Source organism: Capsicum annuum, chromosome 10 (assembly GCF_002878395.1).
Source record: "Capsicum annuum cultivar UCD-10X-F1 chromosome 10, UCD10Xv1.1, whole genome shotgun sequence".
In the NCBI taxonomy this organism is placed as follows: domain Eukaryota; kingdom Viridiplantae; phylum Streptophyta; class Magnoliopsida; order Solanales; family Solanaceae; genus Capsicum; species Capsicum annuum.
The window spans coordinates 204898282-204914495 of NC_061120.1; the positions used below are offsets into that span (position 1 = coordinate 204898282).

The 16214-nt window shown below is 31.7% G+C and overlaps 2 protein-coding genes across 6 annotated transcripts; both read right to left on the bottom strand.

Moving 5' to 3' along the window:
* Positions 1 to 574: 574 nt before the first annotated feature.
* On the bottom strand, positions 575 to 8650 carry LOC107843592 (peptidyl-prolyl cis-trans isomerase CYP21-4). Of its 5 annotated transcripts, none has more exons than XM_016687916.2 (9): positions 8496 to 8613; positions 7234 to 7270; positions 6796 to 6976; positions 4837 to 4876; positions 4414 to 4452; positions 3895 to 3980; positions 2500 to 2625; positions 2248 to 2398; positions 575 to 976 (listed from the first exon to the last, which is right to left on the bottom strand). In XM_016687916.2, the coding sequence occupies exons 3-9, from the start codon at positions 6945 to 6947 to the stop codon at positions 890 to 892; spliced, it is 681 nt and encodes a 226-aa protein (XP_016543402.2). In that variant the 5' UTR covers positions 6948 to 6976; positions 7234 to 7270; positions 8496 to 8613; the 3' UTR covers positions 575 to 889. The 5 variants fall into 5 exon arrangements, with proteins under 5 accessions (XP_016543402.2, XP_047253185.1, XP_047253184.1 ...); XM_047397229.1 differs by having other exon boundaries at positions 7129 to 7270; positions 8496 to 8612; XM_047397228.1 differs by having other exon boundaries at positions 7071 to 7270; positions 8496 to 8612.
* A 6896-nt stretch (positions 8651 to 15546) lies between these two features.
* On the bottom strand, positions 15547 to 16197 carry LOC124887876. The gene has a single exon (XM_047397796.1). The coding sequence runs from the start codon at positions 16195 to 16197 to the stop codon at positions 15547 to 15549; it is 651 nt and encodes a 216-aa protein (XP_047253752.1).
* Between the last annotated feature and the right edge of the window lie 17 nt (positions 16198 to 16214).

Sequence of the window (16214 nt, forward strand, 5' to 3'; positions counted from 1 at the left end):
TGAAATTCTGATGATTTCTAATAAGGAACGGTCTTACCATAAATATATTTAATTAATTTTTAACTCTTAAATATTAGGAAAAAATAATGAAAAGATGATTTTATCTAAAGCAATGACTTTTAATGAAGGGCAAACAATATAATATTTGTAAGACCCTTCACACTTTTAATAGATTATAGATATGGATAAATTACAAATTATAAATATAGATTATAGATCCAAATACATAATCAAAATCACTTTCCTTGTCAAATCTATGTAGGCCCAATTCAAGGATGACATAATTATGGAAATCCTCTATAGGTTACCTGTCTGCTATCTTGTTCAATTCAAATGTGTTTCTAAATTGTGGAGCACATTACTCTCTAATCCTTTATCAAGAAGCATCTCAATTATGCCACGAATGTTCATTTTGTTATTTTCTCATTTGGGATGCCTGGGCAACTCATCTAGTAGAGTTGACTTAGGAGTTAATATGCCAAAGAACTGTATTTGCTAGTCCTGCACTTCCAAATTTGTAAAAGTAAATTAATCCTGCATCATGATTTCAGAAATGTCTAATCTGGATCTCGTATGAAAAAGCACGAATCACCGTCTTGTATAATGGAAATTTTCTTCTGAATATACTGTATACTATAAGATACATAGAACAAGAAGATTGTTTACCCTACGGGAAATTTTGGGAAGAGCCCAACCAAATTATACAAATGGAATGCATGTATCCATATTTTACATCAAAGGCACCGATAGCAAGCCGCAACATCTAAACTCTGAGGAATTAAAATCTTCAATGATTTTAGGACCATCATAACCTGAAACTAAATCTACACATGATGCTGCCTGCTTTTGTTCATCGATGTCAAGTAACTGCATCTCATGGATGAAGAGTTCAGCTGTTGTGCTTCAGAGTTACTTCATTGATTTGTACATGAGTTTTGGGTCGATAGTGATCATCTGTATCTACTTTTTCGATTCCCTGAATAGCCATGACCAACCCATCAACATTAAAGTGGGGGTGGAAAAGGAAAAGAGAAAACATTGAAATCTCATTGCCAGGCTTGCCAGTATATTTTTGGCCAGTTTAAATAAAATGACTTTGTCAGTTCTTGACGAATCATAATGAAAGTTTTAAGGGAAAAGGGTCAAAAATATCCCTCTACTTTCATAAATTGGTTATATTTGTCCTTAGTTAAACTTTAGGGTTAAATATACCCCCGCTGTTACTAAAGTCTGCAAATATACCCCTCTATTTAACGGAAGTCCACACAGGCTAAAATTTAGCTGACATGGACTCCACGTGGCATGCCACATCAGCACCACATTTTTTCCACTCACACAAGACCCCATTTTCCTTTCTTTTCTACACAGAATCTACACACACAACACACCCATATACACCATACACACACACTCCATTTTTTTGATTCTCATTTTTCATAGAATATACCAAAGGAATACAAACACCCACAGGATTTTTGGGAGAGTCTCCAATTCTTTTTCTTTTCTTGCTCCCAACGCACACACAGAGAAGACACTCCCAGTTCACACACTAATACACACATCCGATCGAGAGAGGGAGATATTGAGCGAAAAGAGAGGGAACTTGAGAGAGAGTGAAGCAGCGAGTGAGGGAGCAAGACACCCGAACTCGTTCCGACGACCAGATCTCGCCGGTGATTCGACAACGGCCAAGACAAATTGTTTTTCTGTCAATTCCGACGACCAGATCGCATAAGCAGGGATTGGTTCTGTCATAGTTGGATTTTTGTTTCATGTCGATGTTCGGGCGTGGTCTGTTTTTCGCTATTGCTGTTCTGGGTCTGTGTGTGTAGTCTAAATCAGTGTGTGTGTATGGTACTATGGTGTATATGGATGTGTATGTGTGTGTATATGTGTGTGTTGTGTGTGTATATGGGTGTGTTCTTGTGTGAGTGGAAAAAATGTGGCGCTGACGTGGCATGCCACGTGGAGACCATGTCGCTAAATGTTAGCCCGTGTGGACTTCCGTTAAATAGAGGGGTATATTTGCATACTTTAGTAACGGCAGGGGTATATTTAACCCTAAAGTTTAACTTAGGGCAAATATAACCAATTTATGGAAGTAGAGGGGCATTTTTGACCCTTTTCCCAAGTTTTAATCACTAAATATTAGTATATGTTGTGGAAAAGCAGTGAAATAGCAAATATCTAACTTTGTCCTTTAACTTCTTTAAGCAAAATTGATAGGAAAAGGAAAAGGATCTATACCTGCACGACATCTTCTCCCTTGATGACACGCCCAAAGACATTAATCTTGTTGTTCAAATCTGGTATTGGTGCTGTTGTTATAAATAGATCAAATCCTCCACCTTCGTGCTTCACTTTGGAAGTACCAAGCATAAATGCTTCATGCTTAAGACTGAAGATAAAGATTGCCAATTTAACGACGACACTGAGGCAAAGGGGATCTCAAGGCAACTGTATAAGACACAATAACAGCAAATGATGTGCAACAAAGACCTTGTGTCCAGTTTTCCCCTCGATGTCCAATCTTCTGTGGCTTCAGGCCTTTCAACTTTACTACCATGGATGACAAAGTTCTTTATTACACGAGTAAATTGCATCCCTTTAAAGTGACCCTTTTGACTGCAAATACGTAAACAGAGAAATAAACAGACTATTTTTACAGGTTAACCAACATGCACTTGAGGTTCGTATCTTTATTACAGGGAACTTTGTGATGGAGATCCAAAACCAATATGTTCCTTAGATGACACACTTATCCCGAAATAGGCATTAATCTCCACTAATGACAAAATCATCTTAGCATCCATGTGAATCATTAACATATAAGACCAGCATTCCAAGATTGTCATCATTCTAGTTAGGCATTTACTTGTGGCTGTGCTTTCTTTTGCACCCATACATTGCAAAGTCGTTAAAGATTCTGATTTTAAGATAAAAAGAAGATGAATTCCTAAAGTGGAAAATGCAACGAGCTATCCATAGAACATGTTAGAAAACCCATTTATCTGCAGATTGTTCAGAAAGCTCTAATCAAATGGTAAATGATAGATCAGTCAAACAATAATGTGAACGTTGAAAGCTTAGAGATTCTAAAGAGATTGAAACCAGATAAATGGTGATGAAATGGCGGAGACACATGAAAATAACATTAACAACATTTCATCAGCTTGAAATCGTAAATCGCCACAACCACAAATAGTCAAAAATATCAACTCTGACCCCTTAAGATAAAAAGAAATAGGTTACAATCTTCCGAATCAAAACCCATCATTCCTATGCTCGGAAATATTTACTTATTATTGTCATCGGAAGGAATGACAAAAACTAGAGATCCAATCAAAAATGTGATCAATCCCTCCCCCTAGTTTTCTCCTTTTCCCCTTCGAAAATCAGGGAGAAAGGAGAAAAAACAGAATAGATGGATTTTAACATGCTGAACTTCAGACTTTTTACTCTTTAACTCCTAATTTCCAAATGTTCAAACTTAGGAAAGTGTTTCCTTAAATTATGAAAAAAAGAAATGTCTTTTTGCCCCTTATTTTTTTCTGTAGCAGGTTTGTCTTGAACCTTTTTGAGTATCACATGAGCTCATCCCAGAATTTCTCCTTCTCGAAGCATGCATATAAGTCACCAGGTGTTGCATGTGAGGTAGGGAAGAGATGAATACCTTGATTCGTCTACTTAGAGAAGGTTGGTTTATTAGATCTAAATGAAATAGGGGCCATATAATTGTCGTCTTTGCATAAAACAAACTAATAACTAAAAAAAAGTGGCTTATTAGATGTATATAAACTAGAAGTAATTTAATTGTCGTCTCCGAAAAAGAACAAACCAACCACATGAAAAGGAAAGAAAAAGCAAAAACAAGAAGCAATATAAGTTACACACCTGAAATCAATGAAGTCATCAACAATGTCTGAAGAACCATCCTTGTAAAGTTCCACCGTTATCAGGCCTTTTGAAGTGCTTATAAGCTACCAATGACAAAGAGAAGTTAACAAAGTCTAGAAAAGAAATAAGGATCACATAACGAAAAAAAGCATTGAAATATGCAGCCTAGAAATAAGGAGGAACACTCCAGATTTGAAAGAAAAACAGCATTATATGCTACAATGTAAGAAAGATACAGAACTGTTCCCTTGAATGGAAATGACAAGTTAATACTGAATAACATCACCAACCAACTACGGTGAAGAAAACAAGCTAGTAGCATGACAAAAGGAAAGTTAAAGAGGATGAGGGGGGAGGGGGGAGGGGGGAGGGGGGAAGAACTGGCTGCCTGTCATGCTGGCATACTCAAAGCTGGTATCCAGTAAATAAATACTAGCTGACTAGCTAATCTGAGATAGAACTCAGTCATGACACCAGCTTCACAAGAAAGCAGGGAAGAGAATTTTCAGAACTCACAGCGTAATTAGGAATATCAGATTTCTTCCTCTCAATAGCCTGCAGCAAAGAAATAGGTAAGGATATACATGAGTGCAAAAGAATACTAAGGCATATACAGTTTGAAGGATCTAAATATAAGTAAGTGGAAATCATGGGAAACCAGGGTTGAAATCCCCGCAAAGACAAAAATCGCTTAGGTGATTTCTTGATTTTTCCCATCTGTCTAGACCTAGGTGGGTAAATAAACCCAGTGCCTACACTAGTGGAAGGTAATACGTATCTTGTGCAATAAGCAAGGTGCGAGGAAGCTGATCCAAGCACCATCATTTTTTAAAAAATATAATACACTAATTAATCTGGATCAGAACAAACGGGATAATTTGGTCATTGGAGCTCAAGAAAGAATATTTGCAATATCATATACCAAATAAAAATCGGTACCTTGCTTGTTGATATAGCATCCTGTGTCTGAACAATTGATCTAGGCAGAAGAAAATAAGAAGGTCGAAATATGAGGAAAAGCATCTATCCAAACGCATCTTGTCATAAAATATTCAACAAATGTACAAGTGAGACGTTGTTAATGAAACAAAAGAATTCATTCCATATTTATAGTTTATCAGGAATCATACATTATTTGAAGTTCTTTGCACCAAAATATTACTAAATTTCCACATATTGTGATGGACTCATGAAGCATTTGGGTCAACAAAAACAAGGGGCTGAAAGTGAGCTCTCTTGGTTGAGATAAATAAATAAGAGAAACCTTTTTCTAACGGCTAAAACTTTAATTGAGGTGGTCACTCAATTTAACATGTTAAAAGAGTTGGTAAAGGGCATGGATCCAACTCTCATCGCCAACCATATCAGAAAAAGTATTTCTATGTGCTCAACCCAAGACCTTAATAGTCTGTGTTTCCACTAAAAATTTGAACTCCCCGTAGACCATATCAGAAAAAGTATTTCTATGTGCTCAACCCAAGACCTTAATAGTCTGTGTTTCCACTAAAAATTTGAACTCCCCTTAGATAACTCACGTAAACTTTTGAGTACTCCCTTACAGTTATAGAATTTACAGTTCTCCTCAAGCACCAGCATCCAAGCTAATCTCCCCCAGCAGGTACTCCATTCTTAGTACAATACCACCCACCATCAATTGCCACATTTCATTCTATATTAGACTATTTAGCCTATGCTATGTAGCAATAGCACTAACACTAGTCTTGTGACAGGCATGGATGAGAAACATAAAAAAAATTAGCAAGTTTCAGAAATTACGATACAAGAATGCGATACAATTTATATTCCTATGTCCATAATTATTATTCTATATAGACAAAAAATAATCTAGAAACGAAAGCTTAGTAAATAAAAAAGAAGAATAAATATTCCAATTTTAAAAGCTTCCCCACTATCATAAAGACTCACGTCATTCAACATCAAGTAGTGACTAGCACAAGATCAAAAGCAGCACTTCCGCCACACATCCTATATGACGTATTTGACTAGACAATAAGTTTGAGAAACAACGGAAAACTTCTACTGTTTAAAGTTTAAACTAAATAAATACAGTACAGAGTAACAAACTTGCCCTTACTACTAACAATTATATGAGAGATGGTAAGAGCGCCACACATTCTTCTTTCTCACTCCTAATAAAAATCAGCTTTGATATCACAAAGGATCACCACAAATCATGTTAATAAAGGTAAAATAGGGTGTTAAGATTAAATAATTTCCAAGTGCATAAAAATGCCAATCTTTTTGGGACAGAGTTAAAGGAAGTCGTGTCAAATATAGCTAGATCTGAAGAGAACCAAATACTTATTAAAAGAGAAGACAATACTCAAAGTCCTTTAGTAGAAGATAAAGTGATCGCCAAGTGTCGGAAATGGATATATCAAGACTCCAGAAGCTTATGAGAAGGACATGATTAGGTTAGTATTGAATACAGATACATTCATACAAGTGGTCAACGAAAAGTTTTAATATTAGTTCTCTATAAACGCAAATACAGAATGCAGAAATCAGACATTATTCATTTTAGACTTCACATACAACCACCAACTAGGGACATGCCATACCTAAACACACCGTTGCCTCACTTTTCTTATCATCAACTAAAGTACGAATAGAGACCGTTACCAGCAATGCCAAGTTAAGAACCTAGATAACTGCCATAGAGAGCTTTGCTCACTGAAGCAAAGAACATTGTATGAGTACAACAACATTGGAAAACTACCCACTCCCTGTGCTACTCTCGAAATGTAGTTTTGCCTATATAGGTATGCTATATATCCAAATTGTATCTAAATAACTACATTTTTTTATGTGTAAAAACTAAATAATCAAAAGATAGCCAGGAATATACAACTTAAAATGGAAAAGACTTTCACTAACCTCCGAGACCAATATCTATATGTAAAAAACAGGGAAAACACCATCACAGCAACAATTAGGATGTATACTATAATTGTAGGGGCACTGACACCACTTGGTCCTTTCTTCTTTTTGCTTTGCAGTAGAAGTGCTTGAGGTTTTATCCTTGCCATGACGCTTAAAACTCTCAAGTATTAATTCCCTGAAATTATCATTAAAAACAATCACAACTCAAACCTTTTAAATTAAATTCAAAAAATGAATAAGAATTCAAGCACCCAAAGATAACAAAATACCGCTATAATTATCATTCTTTTAATAATCAAAGTTTCAGGATTCACATGATATATTTACATTGTAAGCACCAGCTAGTTACATAAATGGGGACTAAACCACCCCCCAAAAAAAAGCCTAGTGTAGTCTTGTAGGCATTGTCTGGGGACGATAGAGTAGCCCAACCTTAGAGGAGCTAGAGAGGTTGTTTCAGAAATATCCCCTGCTCGAACAACGCACATCAGAGAAGTTAAAAGAAAATACAGAAGTAAAGAGGACATAGAAAATAATAGAAAATTCATAACATAGCATTCAAATAAAAGGAGTAATAACAGTAACCAACTAATGTTTTAACTGAAGCACAACAAATAACAAGTAATAAAGTAAAAAGACAATCAACTGTGAGAAAAATGCTATTACTACGGATACAAAAATAGGGAAACAGGTACAATGCACCAAACTACCACCAATCTTATTCCGACTCGAACAAGACAACGCTCAACCACCTACTAGTCTTTCTACCCTAATCCATGACCTTCATAACTTTCTATCTAACGTCGCTTTTCCATATCCTATCTAATCACCTCTCTCCAACACTTCTTCGGCCTACCTCTACCTCTCCTAAAACCCACCGCGGTCAACCTCTCACATCTCCTCATTGAACCTCTGTGCATTGCTTCTTCACATACCTGAACTATCTCAGTCTCACTTCCCTCATCTTGCCCACCACGGAGACCACTCCCACCCTGTCCTCCAGGATATCTTCATTCTTAATATTTATCTCTCCTAGTATGTCCAAACATCCACCTCAACATTCTCATTTCCGCCACTCGACTTAACCAAGAAGAATAAAACTAAACTCCCAACACAAACAAACACTAGGTGATTTCTTCCATCTGTTCTAGAAGCCTTGGTGGATAAGGTTACCTAATACTTGTTACTTGCTGGTGGGAGGTGGCATGTATCCCTGGAATTAGTCTAGGTGCGTGTGGTAAACAAGCTGACCCAGACATCACAGTCATAATTTTTTTTTTTAAAAAAAAAAAACTGAATTCCCAGCAACAACAACATACCAGTGTATCCCCAGCAAATATAGTTAATTCATATAACCAATTTGGGGAATTGCGACCTAGTTGATTAATCTATTCATTTAATTTTCTTTGAGCTTCACATAAACTAACAGGTTAAAAAAATTAAGAAGTAATATTTCCAAATTCAAATTCAGCAAAAAAATATATATATTATATTTGAACAATTAGGCCAATGAAAAAACATGAACTTAATTTCGCATAATTGCATTTCAAGCTCAAATTTATTTGAAAATACGAAATTGAAACCACAAAAGGTTCAGAATTCATACTGTGAAATTAATTTCTACTAATTAAGAAATTTCATTTGCTTTTGAACAACTCATTGATAATATGATGAAAGGGAAATATTGAATAAACCTGAATTGCCTGCGCTGGATTGATTATTTTCCTTTGAACTTTCGCTGTTTTGTTTAGAAAAAATATTCAGCGTGGAATTAGGAAAAAAGAAGGCAGTTTGGTAGTATAATATTATTCAAAAGTTTCTTTTATAAAATATGTTTTCACTCCCCCAGGGGATCATTTCACGAAGTATATAAGATAATATTGAATAAGGTGTATTAATAATGTTGGAATTAGTAGTATTGAAATTAATAATAGTGAAATTAGTAATATTGGAATTATTTTTTATGCTGTGTTTAGTTTGATGTATTAAAAATAATATGTATTATTATATTTTAAAAAAAATATTATTTATTTATCAAAAAAACCTTGACATACAATAATTTTGTATATTAACTTTATAAAGTTTTATTTTATTTTTTTTAAATCAGCAATATAACTATAGTAATAACTTATTTTGGAATTTTAAGATTTAATCATTTATTTGTAAAAAATAAAAAATTGTTATCTTTTCTTTATGTTTTTTGTTGTTTGCACTCTTAAGTTGGAGGGGATACGTGTAACTTTTGAATGAGACAATTGCATTTTTGTTAACATAGAATTGTGTTTCGTAAAGTGTTAAATCTAAGCAATTTTTTTTTATTTGTGATACATCTATTTACAAAATTAAAGCTACATGCAACCATGCAATTTGTTTCGGGATTTGACAAATAAATATTTTCTAAGTTAATGGAGTAGTTTTTTTAATGATTAAAATTATTTAGAGATTATCATCTTGAAAATTGAAAAGAAATAACTCATATTGAATAAAAAAAAAATTAAAAACATTTAAAACAATTTAAGGGCATTTTTATCTTTATTAATATTTATCCATGAATTATAATTCATGAATTACTAATCTAATCAAATTGGATGTATTAGTTATACACCCTATAATACCATGTAGGGTGATAATTAATTCATATATTAATTATACATTATTCTTTATTTGCTACCAAATATTATATTAATTTATTCCACATTTTAATACATGAATTAAAAAAATAATCCCTCCTACCAAACAACTCCTAAGTTTTATACTTTTTACATATTTTACTTTGGGGAGGAGAATGGGGCAATGGGCCTTGGAGGAACGGGGGTTGAGCTCAAAATGGCATAATCAAAAAAATTACAAAAATTCCAATTACCTTCTTTTATTACACAATATTTTGAAGTCCTAATTAATAATAAACATTTCATATTTATAATTTCTCTCTATAATTCATATTAATAACTTTATCTTTTTCATTTTATATTTTTATTTTCTTAGAAGGAGTGTGCAATAAAAAAACCTCAATTTTTTCAATTTTGAATTTACTGTTATTCTCAAATTCTTATTTTTAATTCATAAAAATCCTACCAGGATAATCTTAAACCCTACCTGAAACTCCACAGCGCTAAAAACTTTAGTTTTTCGTTGTCCCGTGGATGAGTAATAAGAGTGCAAAATGCAAAGTACGTATCTCTTCTTATTGAACACTTTTTATCTTCAACATATTGATTTATTTTCTTTGGAATAGTGACATGGTGGTGGTCTTTTAAACAAGATGTTCATGTTTTGTCAACAGTCCCCAAGATCTAGTCGTCGTCCTTTATCCCTTCTCCTTGTGGTTCACTTTGGTTGAGTCAATGCTATCAAGTCGCATGCTTAGAATAATTCTTTACTACATATCATAATTATTATGTATATCAATCAATATCTATAATTTTGTTATTTATATTTATTGAAATAGACACTGTCCAACTATTGTATTTTCAGAACATATACATTGCAGAGTTATGTATGTTACACATAACACAGTTATGTATATGATTCTGCTAGACAAGTTGAGGTATGTTTATTTCAACCTATTATATAACATTGTTATGTATATAAAGAATATTAGGCATGAATATTATTTTATATTTTTAGGTTTTGAAAAGAAATATTACATTTTGTTGCATATTAAACTAATATTGATTTGCAATGTATATTATTACAGGGAATGCAATTGTCAAAATCAACCTGAGATTCCTCAATCTCTAATTTTGATCGTTGGAATTGATTTGGTGTTTCAAAATTTTGAAATTGAAAAGCTATTACTGAATTTGAGGGATCCATTAATCACAATTTCATAAATATAGCGTTAATTACATTATGTGTTTAACTATAGTTAATTTCATATATTTTATTTCTTTAATTATAGTTAAATCAGTTAACTTAGATACATAAATAGTAATGTATGACTTATGTATAAGAGTAGGGAGAAAGAAATTTTAATTGAGGGAAAAAAAATAGAGAGAGAAGATAATTATATTTCAAAATGGTGGGATTTATGTTATTTATACATGATTATTTTACGTCACCGAATGAATCGAGAAACTAAGGACGTTTTCTATACCTATAGCAGCTTCCGTTGAAGCAATTGTAGGCGATTCTGCATTCATTGATCTGTACCTTCTATCCGGGGGCGGACCTACACATACATTTTGGGTGCTCCGGCACCCACTAAACTCGGCGCGAAATAGGTATAATTACATAAAAAAAATATATAAAAGTGGGTATAAATTATATAAAAGCACCCACTAAACAAGAAGCTGGTTAGGTGCACGTGATTTTTTATTTTTTTTTCTGTAGTAAGCACCCACTCTATTTAAATCCTGGGTTTGCCACTGCTTCTATCATCTCAACTTTTGAATTCTCCTTACGTGTTTTCCATCTTGATTTTCTCTTTGAGAACACTCTCCAGTTAGAGATTATTGGGCTTGGGCATAAACTGATGTGGTAATATATGGGCCTTTTCCTGAGATTATTGGGCTTAGGCCTGTACTAAAGTAGTGGTGTATGGGGTTCGAAATTTTAGTGAAGTTTTGAAACAAGGAACGAATTAGGGGTTCAAATCTTTGTAAGTTCAAAAACAAGAAACAATTCAGGGGGTTTAGGATTTTGTTAGAGTTTCAAAACCACAAAAAAAATAAAATATAAATAACATAAATACCAATCTTTTGTGAAGTAATTACATTTTTTCTCACTTTTTTAATTACTTTACTCTCTCTCTCCCTATTAATATACATAACATAACCGACATATACGTAACATTCTGTGTATATATTGGGAGTTTTGTAATATGTTTGGGGAGTTGGATTTTTTGAAATATTGAAAACATAAGTTGTGTATTTGTATAATTTAAAAAAAAAAAAAAGATTTATGGGTTTCAAATTTTTACAAGTTAAAACCAACGAATGATTCATGGGTTTCAAAATTTTATAGGAGTTTTAAAATTGAGGAGCAATTTATTTGATTCAAACTTTTATAAATTCGTAACCAAATTGTCTATTTTCGTATTTTGAACGAACGGGTAAAACTCATAAGATGCTCGAAAAATTAGTCATCTCAATTAATATTTACATTGAACTTGGTACATCTCAAATAGTTTATCCAAATATTACGATTCTCCAAAATGGCTCTTAGATGTTATACACCACTAAATTAAGATAACTTCCCTAGAGGTTATCATATCTTTTAATCAATTTGCTTAAAGACCTTTCGAACTGATTGGAAGACGGATTCACACAAAACAAATATTTTTCTTTCATGCTCGCTGGTTTCAAATTTCAAAATAAGTGTCGCTTTAAAAATAAAAAATAAAAAATAAAAAATAGTAAGTGTTTCTAACTATTAACCATTTCATCTTAATAATGTTTAATTCTCAAGAAATATCTAATAAATTGGGATAACTTAAAATATAGTACCTTATATTTATTTTCTTTTTTTTTTCTAAATAAACGTGAAATGAACTCAAACGACACTTATTTTGAAATGAAGAAAGTGTATGCATACACATGTGACAAATAAAATGTCATTTTCTTTAGTCCGTGATTTATTTCTATATAATAGAAGCGCTGGTTTCGACCAGCTGCTTCATTATTTACTATATTACCCCTAATTGCTTCGTAATTTACCATATTACCCCTAATTAATTATTATAAGTCATTTATATATTAGAATTAATAATATTTTTTTACTATATTACCCCTAATTAATTATTATAAGTCATTTATATATTAGAGTTAAATTATTTACTATATTACATAATTACTAATATTTAATTAAAAAATAGATATTTATGATGTTTGTTTCAGCTGCTTTAATCGTGATTTTATTATATCATTCCTAATTAATTATTATAAGTCATTTATGTATTAAAAAATTAATAATATTTAATTAAAAAATAGATGACATGTCTGCTGCAACTGCTTTAACCATAATTTTGCTAAATATCACTCATAATTAATTATTATGAGTCATGTAAGTGTTAAAAATTTAATAATATTTAAAAATAAAATAAACATAAAATAATAAATTAACTTTTGATGTATTAAATTAAGTTGACCTCCTTCAACCGTGATTTTACTGTATCACCCCTAATTAATTATTATAAGTTATTTATGTATTAAAAAAATTTATATTGGTTTCGACATGGCTGCTTCAAGAGGCTGTGCCATGATTTTACTATATCACCCCTAATTAATTATTATAAGTCATTTATGTATTAGTATATTAATAGTGTTTAATTAAAACAAGAAAATATGCTTTTATGATATATTTGTTGCAGCTAGTTCAATCATAATTTTACTAAATATCGCTCCTAATTAATTATGATGAGTCATCTAAGTATTAAAAAATTAATAATATTTAATAAAATGATAAAATCGACAAATGATAAATTAACTCTTGATGTTTTAAATTAGGTTGGTGTCCTTCAACCTTGATTTTACTGTATCACTCCTAATTAATTGTTGTAGGTCATTTATGTATTAAAAAAATAATAATATTTAATTGAAAAAAGAAAAATAGACATTTATGACATGTTTATTTCAGATGTTTCAATTGTAATTTTACTAAATACCTCTCTTAATTAATCATCTAAGTATTAGAAAATTAATGATATTTAATAAAAAAAAAAAAAATATACATAAAATGATAAGAAGATAGCAGATCAACGTGTTTGTTTGTGTTGCCTACTTAGATACTTCCTTTTATATTTGTTTATTTTACTTTCAATTTTAATCTATTATATATTTGAGAATTACGTAAAAGTATTATAAATCATAATAATTAACAATTTAAAGTAATTAAAAAGACATAAAAAAATTTTGGTTGACTCTCTAAATTTTATTACTGTCACGTAAATTGGAACAACAGAAAAAGTACTATAAATCACAACAACAACAACAACAACAAACCCAGTGTATTCCCACATAGTGAGGTCTGGAGAGGGTAAAATATATGCAGTCCATACCTCTACCTCTAAGAAGTAGAAGGTTGTTTCCGATAGACCCCCGGCTCGAAACACGGAATACTAAACAAATTCATAATAAAGCATGGAACAAGATGACATAAATTGAGACAGAGGGTATAACATATATCATTTAAAAACTACATAAAAAGTATTATAAATCACAATAGTTAATCTTGAAAATATTTTTCTTGCTACCACCTCAATTCTAACTGTTGTTATATTTGGATATCTAGATCTGATAATATTATGCACCCATTTATAAGAATTTCTTAACTTTGTAGTGGTTCAAAACATTTCAATATCTGTATTTATAAGTGTTTTGTCTTTGAGAAGATGCTCCAAGGCTTTGTTGTTAATTGAAGTATTTTTTGTTTCAGTTCTTGTATGAAATAATCCTATGAATATTAGTTCTACAGTTTTTTTATATTTTGTAACCGGTCTCAATCTTATTATCAAACAATTAAAATAGCCCGACTACACGACATATCACACTTTCTTATCATGTAAAAAAACTATCTTATAAAACTTCACTCTTTAGCGAGTACCATCAAATAGTTATTATTTAAAAAGTTATCATTTTAAATCAATGTACATTTATGTTTTTATCTCATCAATATCAAATTTTGATGCTAAAAAATGTCTATAGTGTTGGGCCCATGCTGACACGGGCCATGCAACTCTAGTATAATCCTCTTAAGCACCATCATTCATCAATTTGCTTGCACAAGACAAAGCATAAGTCAACATTGCGTCCTTTTTTTCCCACTAGCAATTTACCATAAATGTCATGTGGTTGTCATGAATTTAGGGATCGTTTGGTAGAGTGTACAAGAATAATACAAAATATGGTATATTACTAATGTTTGTATTAGTAATGTTTGTGTTAGTTATACTTGCATTAGTTATGCTTGTATTTTTCTTATGCAGTGTTTGGTTCGATGTATTAAAAAAAAACATGAATTACATAATTTCTAAAAAAATAATTTTTTTTACATAATACCCTCAATATATATGTTGGAAAGGATGCAATTTTTTTTTTTTGAGAGGTAATAGAGTCTTTAAGCATGTTAATGCATGCATTAGATCCATTGCATTACTAATGCCATGGATTTTGAGGTATTAGTTATACACATCTCAATACACAGGGTATAACTAATACTTGCATTAGTTATACAGAGGATAAAAAGTATACCAAACAAGATACTATTAATATACATTAAACGAATGCATGCATTAACATTTCAATACACTCTACCAAATGACCCCTTTTTAGTTCATAGAATTCAACATCTCAATATATGAAAGCACATGTTAATAAACAAGTAAAAATTATCTCAAATATACTTTTTAGATTGTTAATTACAAGTTATAGCATAATTTTTCATTAATTACTACAATTAAGAAATAATTACAAGTTATAGCAACTTTTGAGAAAAATATATTTTAATTAAATTTTTGAAAAATAATTTTGTAATATTTATTATTTTTATTATTTTCTTATATTTAGCATTTAACATTTATCACTATTAATTAAAGATTTTGAATAATTATGGCAAGTTAAGGTATCAATATTTTTTTTAATAACTAAATATCAAAGTTTGTCCACAATTTAAGGAGATATATATGGTAAATATAGTTTTTAAACTTAAGATCTGATTTTATACTTTTTTTATTAACTCGAATAATTACTTTTTTTTTTTGGTAAGTTAAGAAGATGCATTACTAATTAAAAGAGTTTGTACAGGTGCCTAGCCAGGCGCAAAAATAAAGCTGCTTTGGTTCGCTACGTGTTGAGCATTTATAGATTGGGAGATAGTTTTCCCTTCTAAGTCTTCCCAAAAAACTACTCCTACATTAGCTGGTGGAGTTACATAGACACGGAGTCTGTCAAAAAGGTCCTTTTCCGATCCCTGCTTAGCCAGCATGTCCGCTACCCTGTTCTGCTCTCTATATATGTACTGGACTGGAGAATTCTTCAAGCTCTCTAGTAAAAATCTGCAAGCATTAACAATTGAATCATAGAGAGGGTTACCACGATGAAACATATTTAAAATTTCCATTGAGTCCACCTCTACAGTTAAGGGTTTGATTTTATGGTAAAGATCTAGAGTTAGGCCTTCTCTTAAGGCCATTAGCTCCATGAGGTTGTTGGTTGCATGGGTAAAGCTTTTGTTAAAACCCATAACCCAATCACCTTTGCTATTTCGGATGACACCTCCAATTCCCTCTTTTCCTGGATTCGCAGCACAAGATTCATCAGTGTTGAGTTTGTAAGTGTTGGAGTGTGGGGGTTGCCATCTTAAATTAATGACAGTGTTATGGAGGTTTGCTTTTTTATTTCCAATAAGGTGGTATTCAATAGACTCAGCATGAGAAATGCTGAAACAAGGTTGGGACATGGCATTTTGGAAAGAGT

Excerpts from the sequence above, each read along its gene's own strand:
- LOC124887876 (XM_047397796.1), bottom strand. The coding sequence starts at position 16,197 with ATGTCCCAACCTTGTTTCAGCATTTCTCATGCTGAGTCTATTGAATAC.
- LOC107843592 (XM_016687915.2), bottom strand. The coding sequence starts at position 6,947 with ATGGCAAGGATAAAACCTCAAGCACTTCTACTGCAAAGCAAAAAGAAG. Across the intron at positions 2,399-2,499 it reads AGGGGAAAACTGGACACAAG|TCTTAAGCATGAAGCATTTA; the intron begins GTCTTTGTTGCA and ends CTTTATCTTCAG. Across the intron at positions 977-2,247 it reads AGGGAGAAGATGTCGTGCAG|GGAATCGAAAAAGTAGATAC; the intron begins GTATAGATCCTT and ends ATGGCTATTCAG.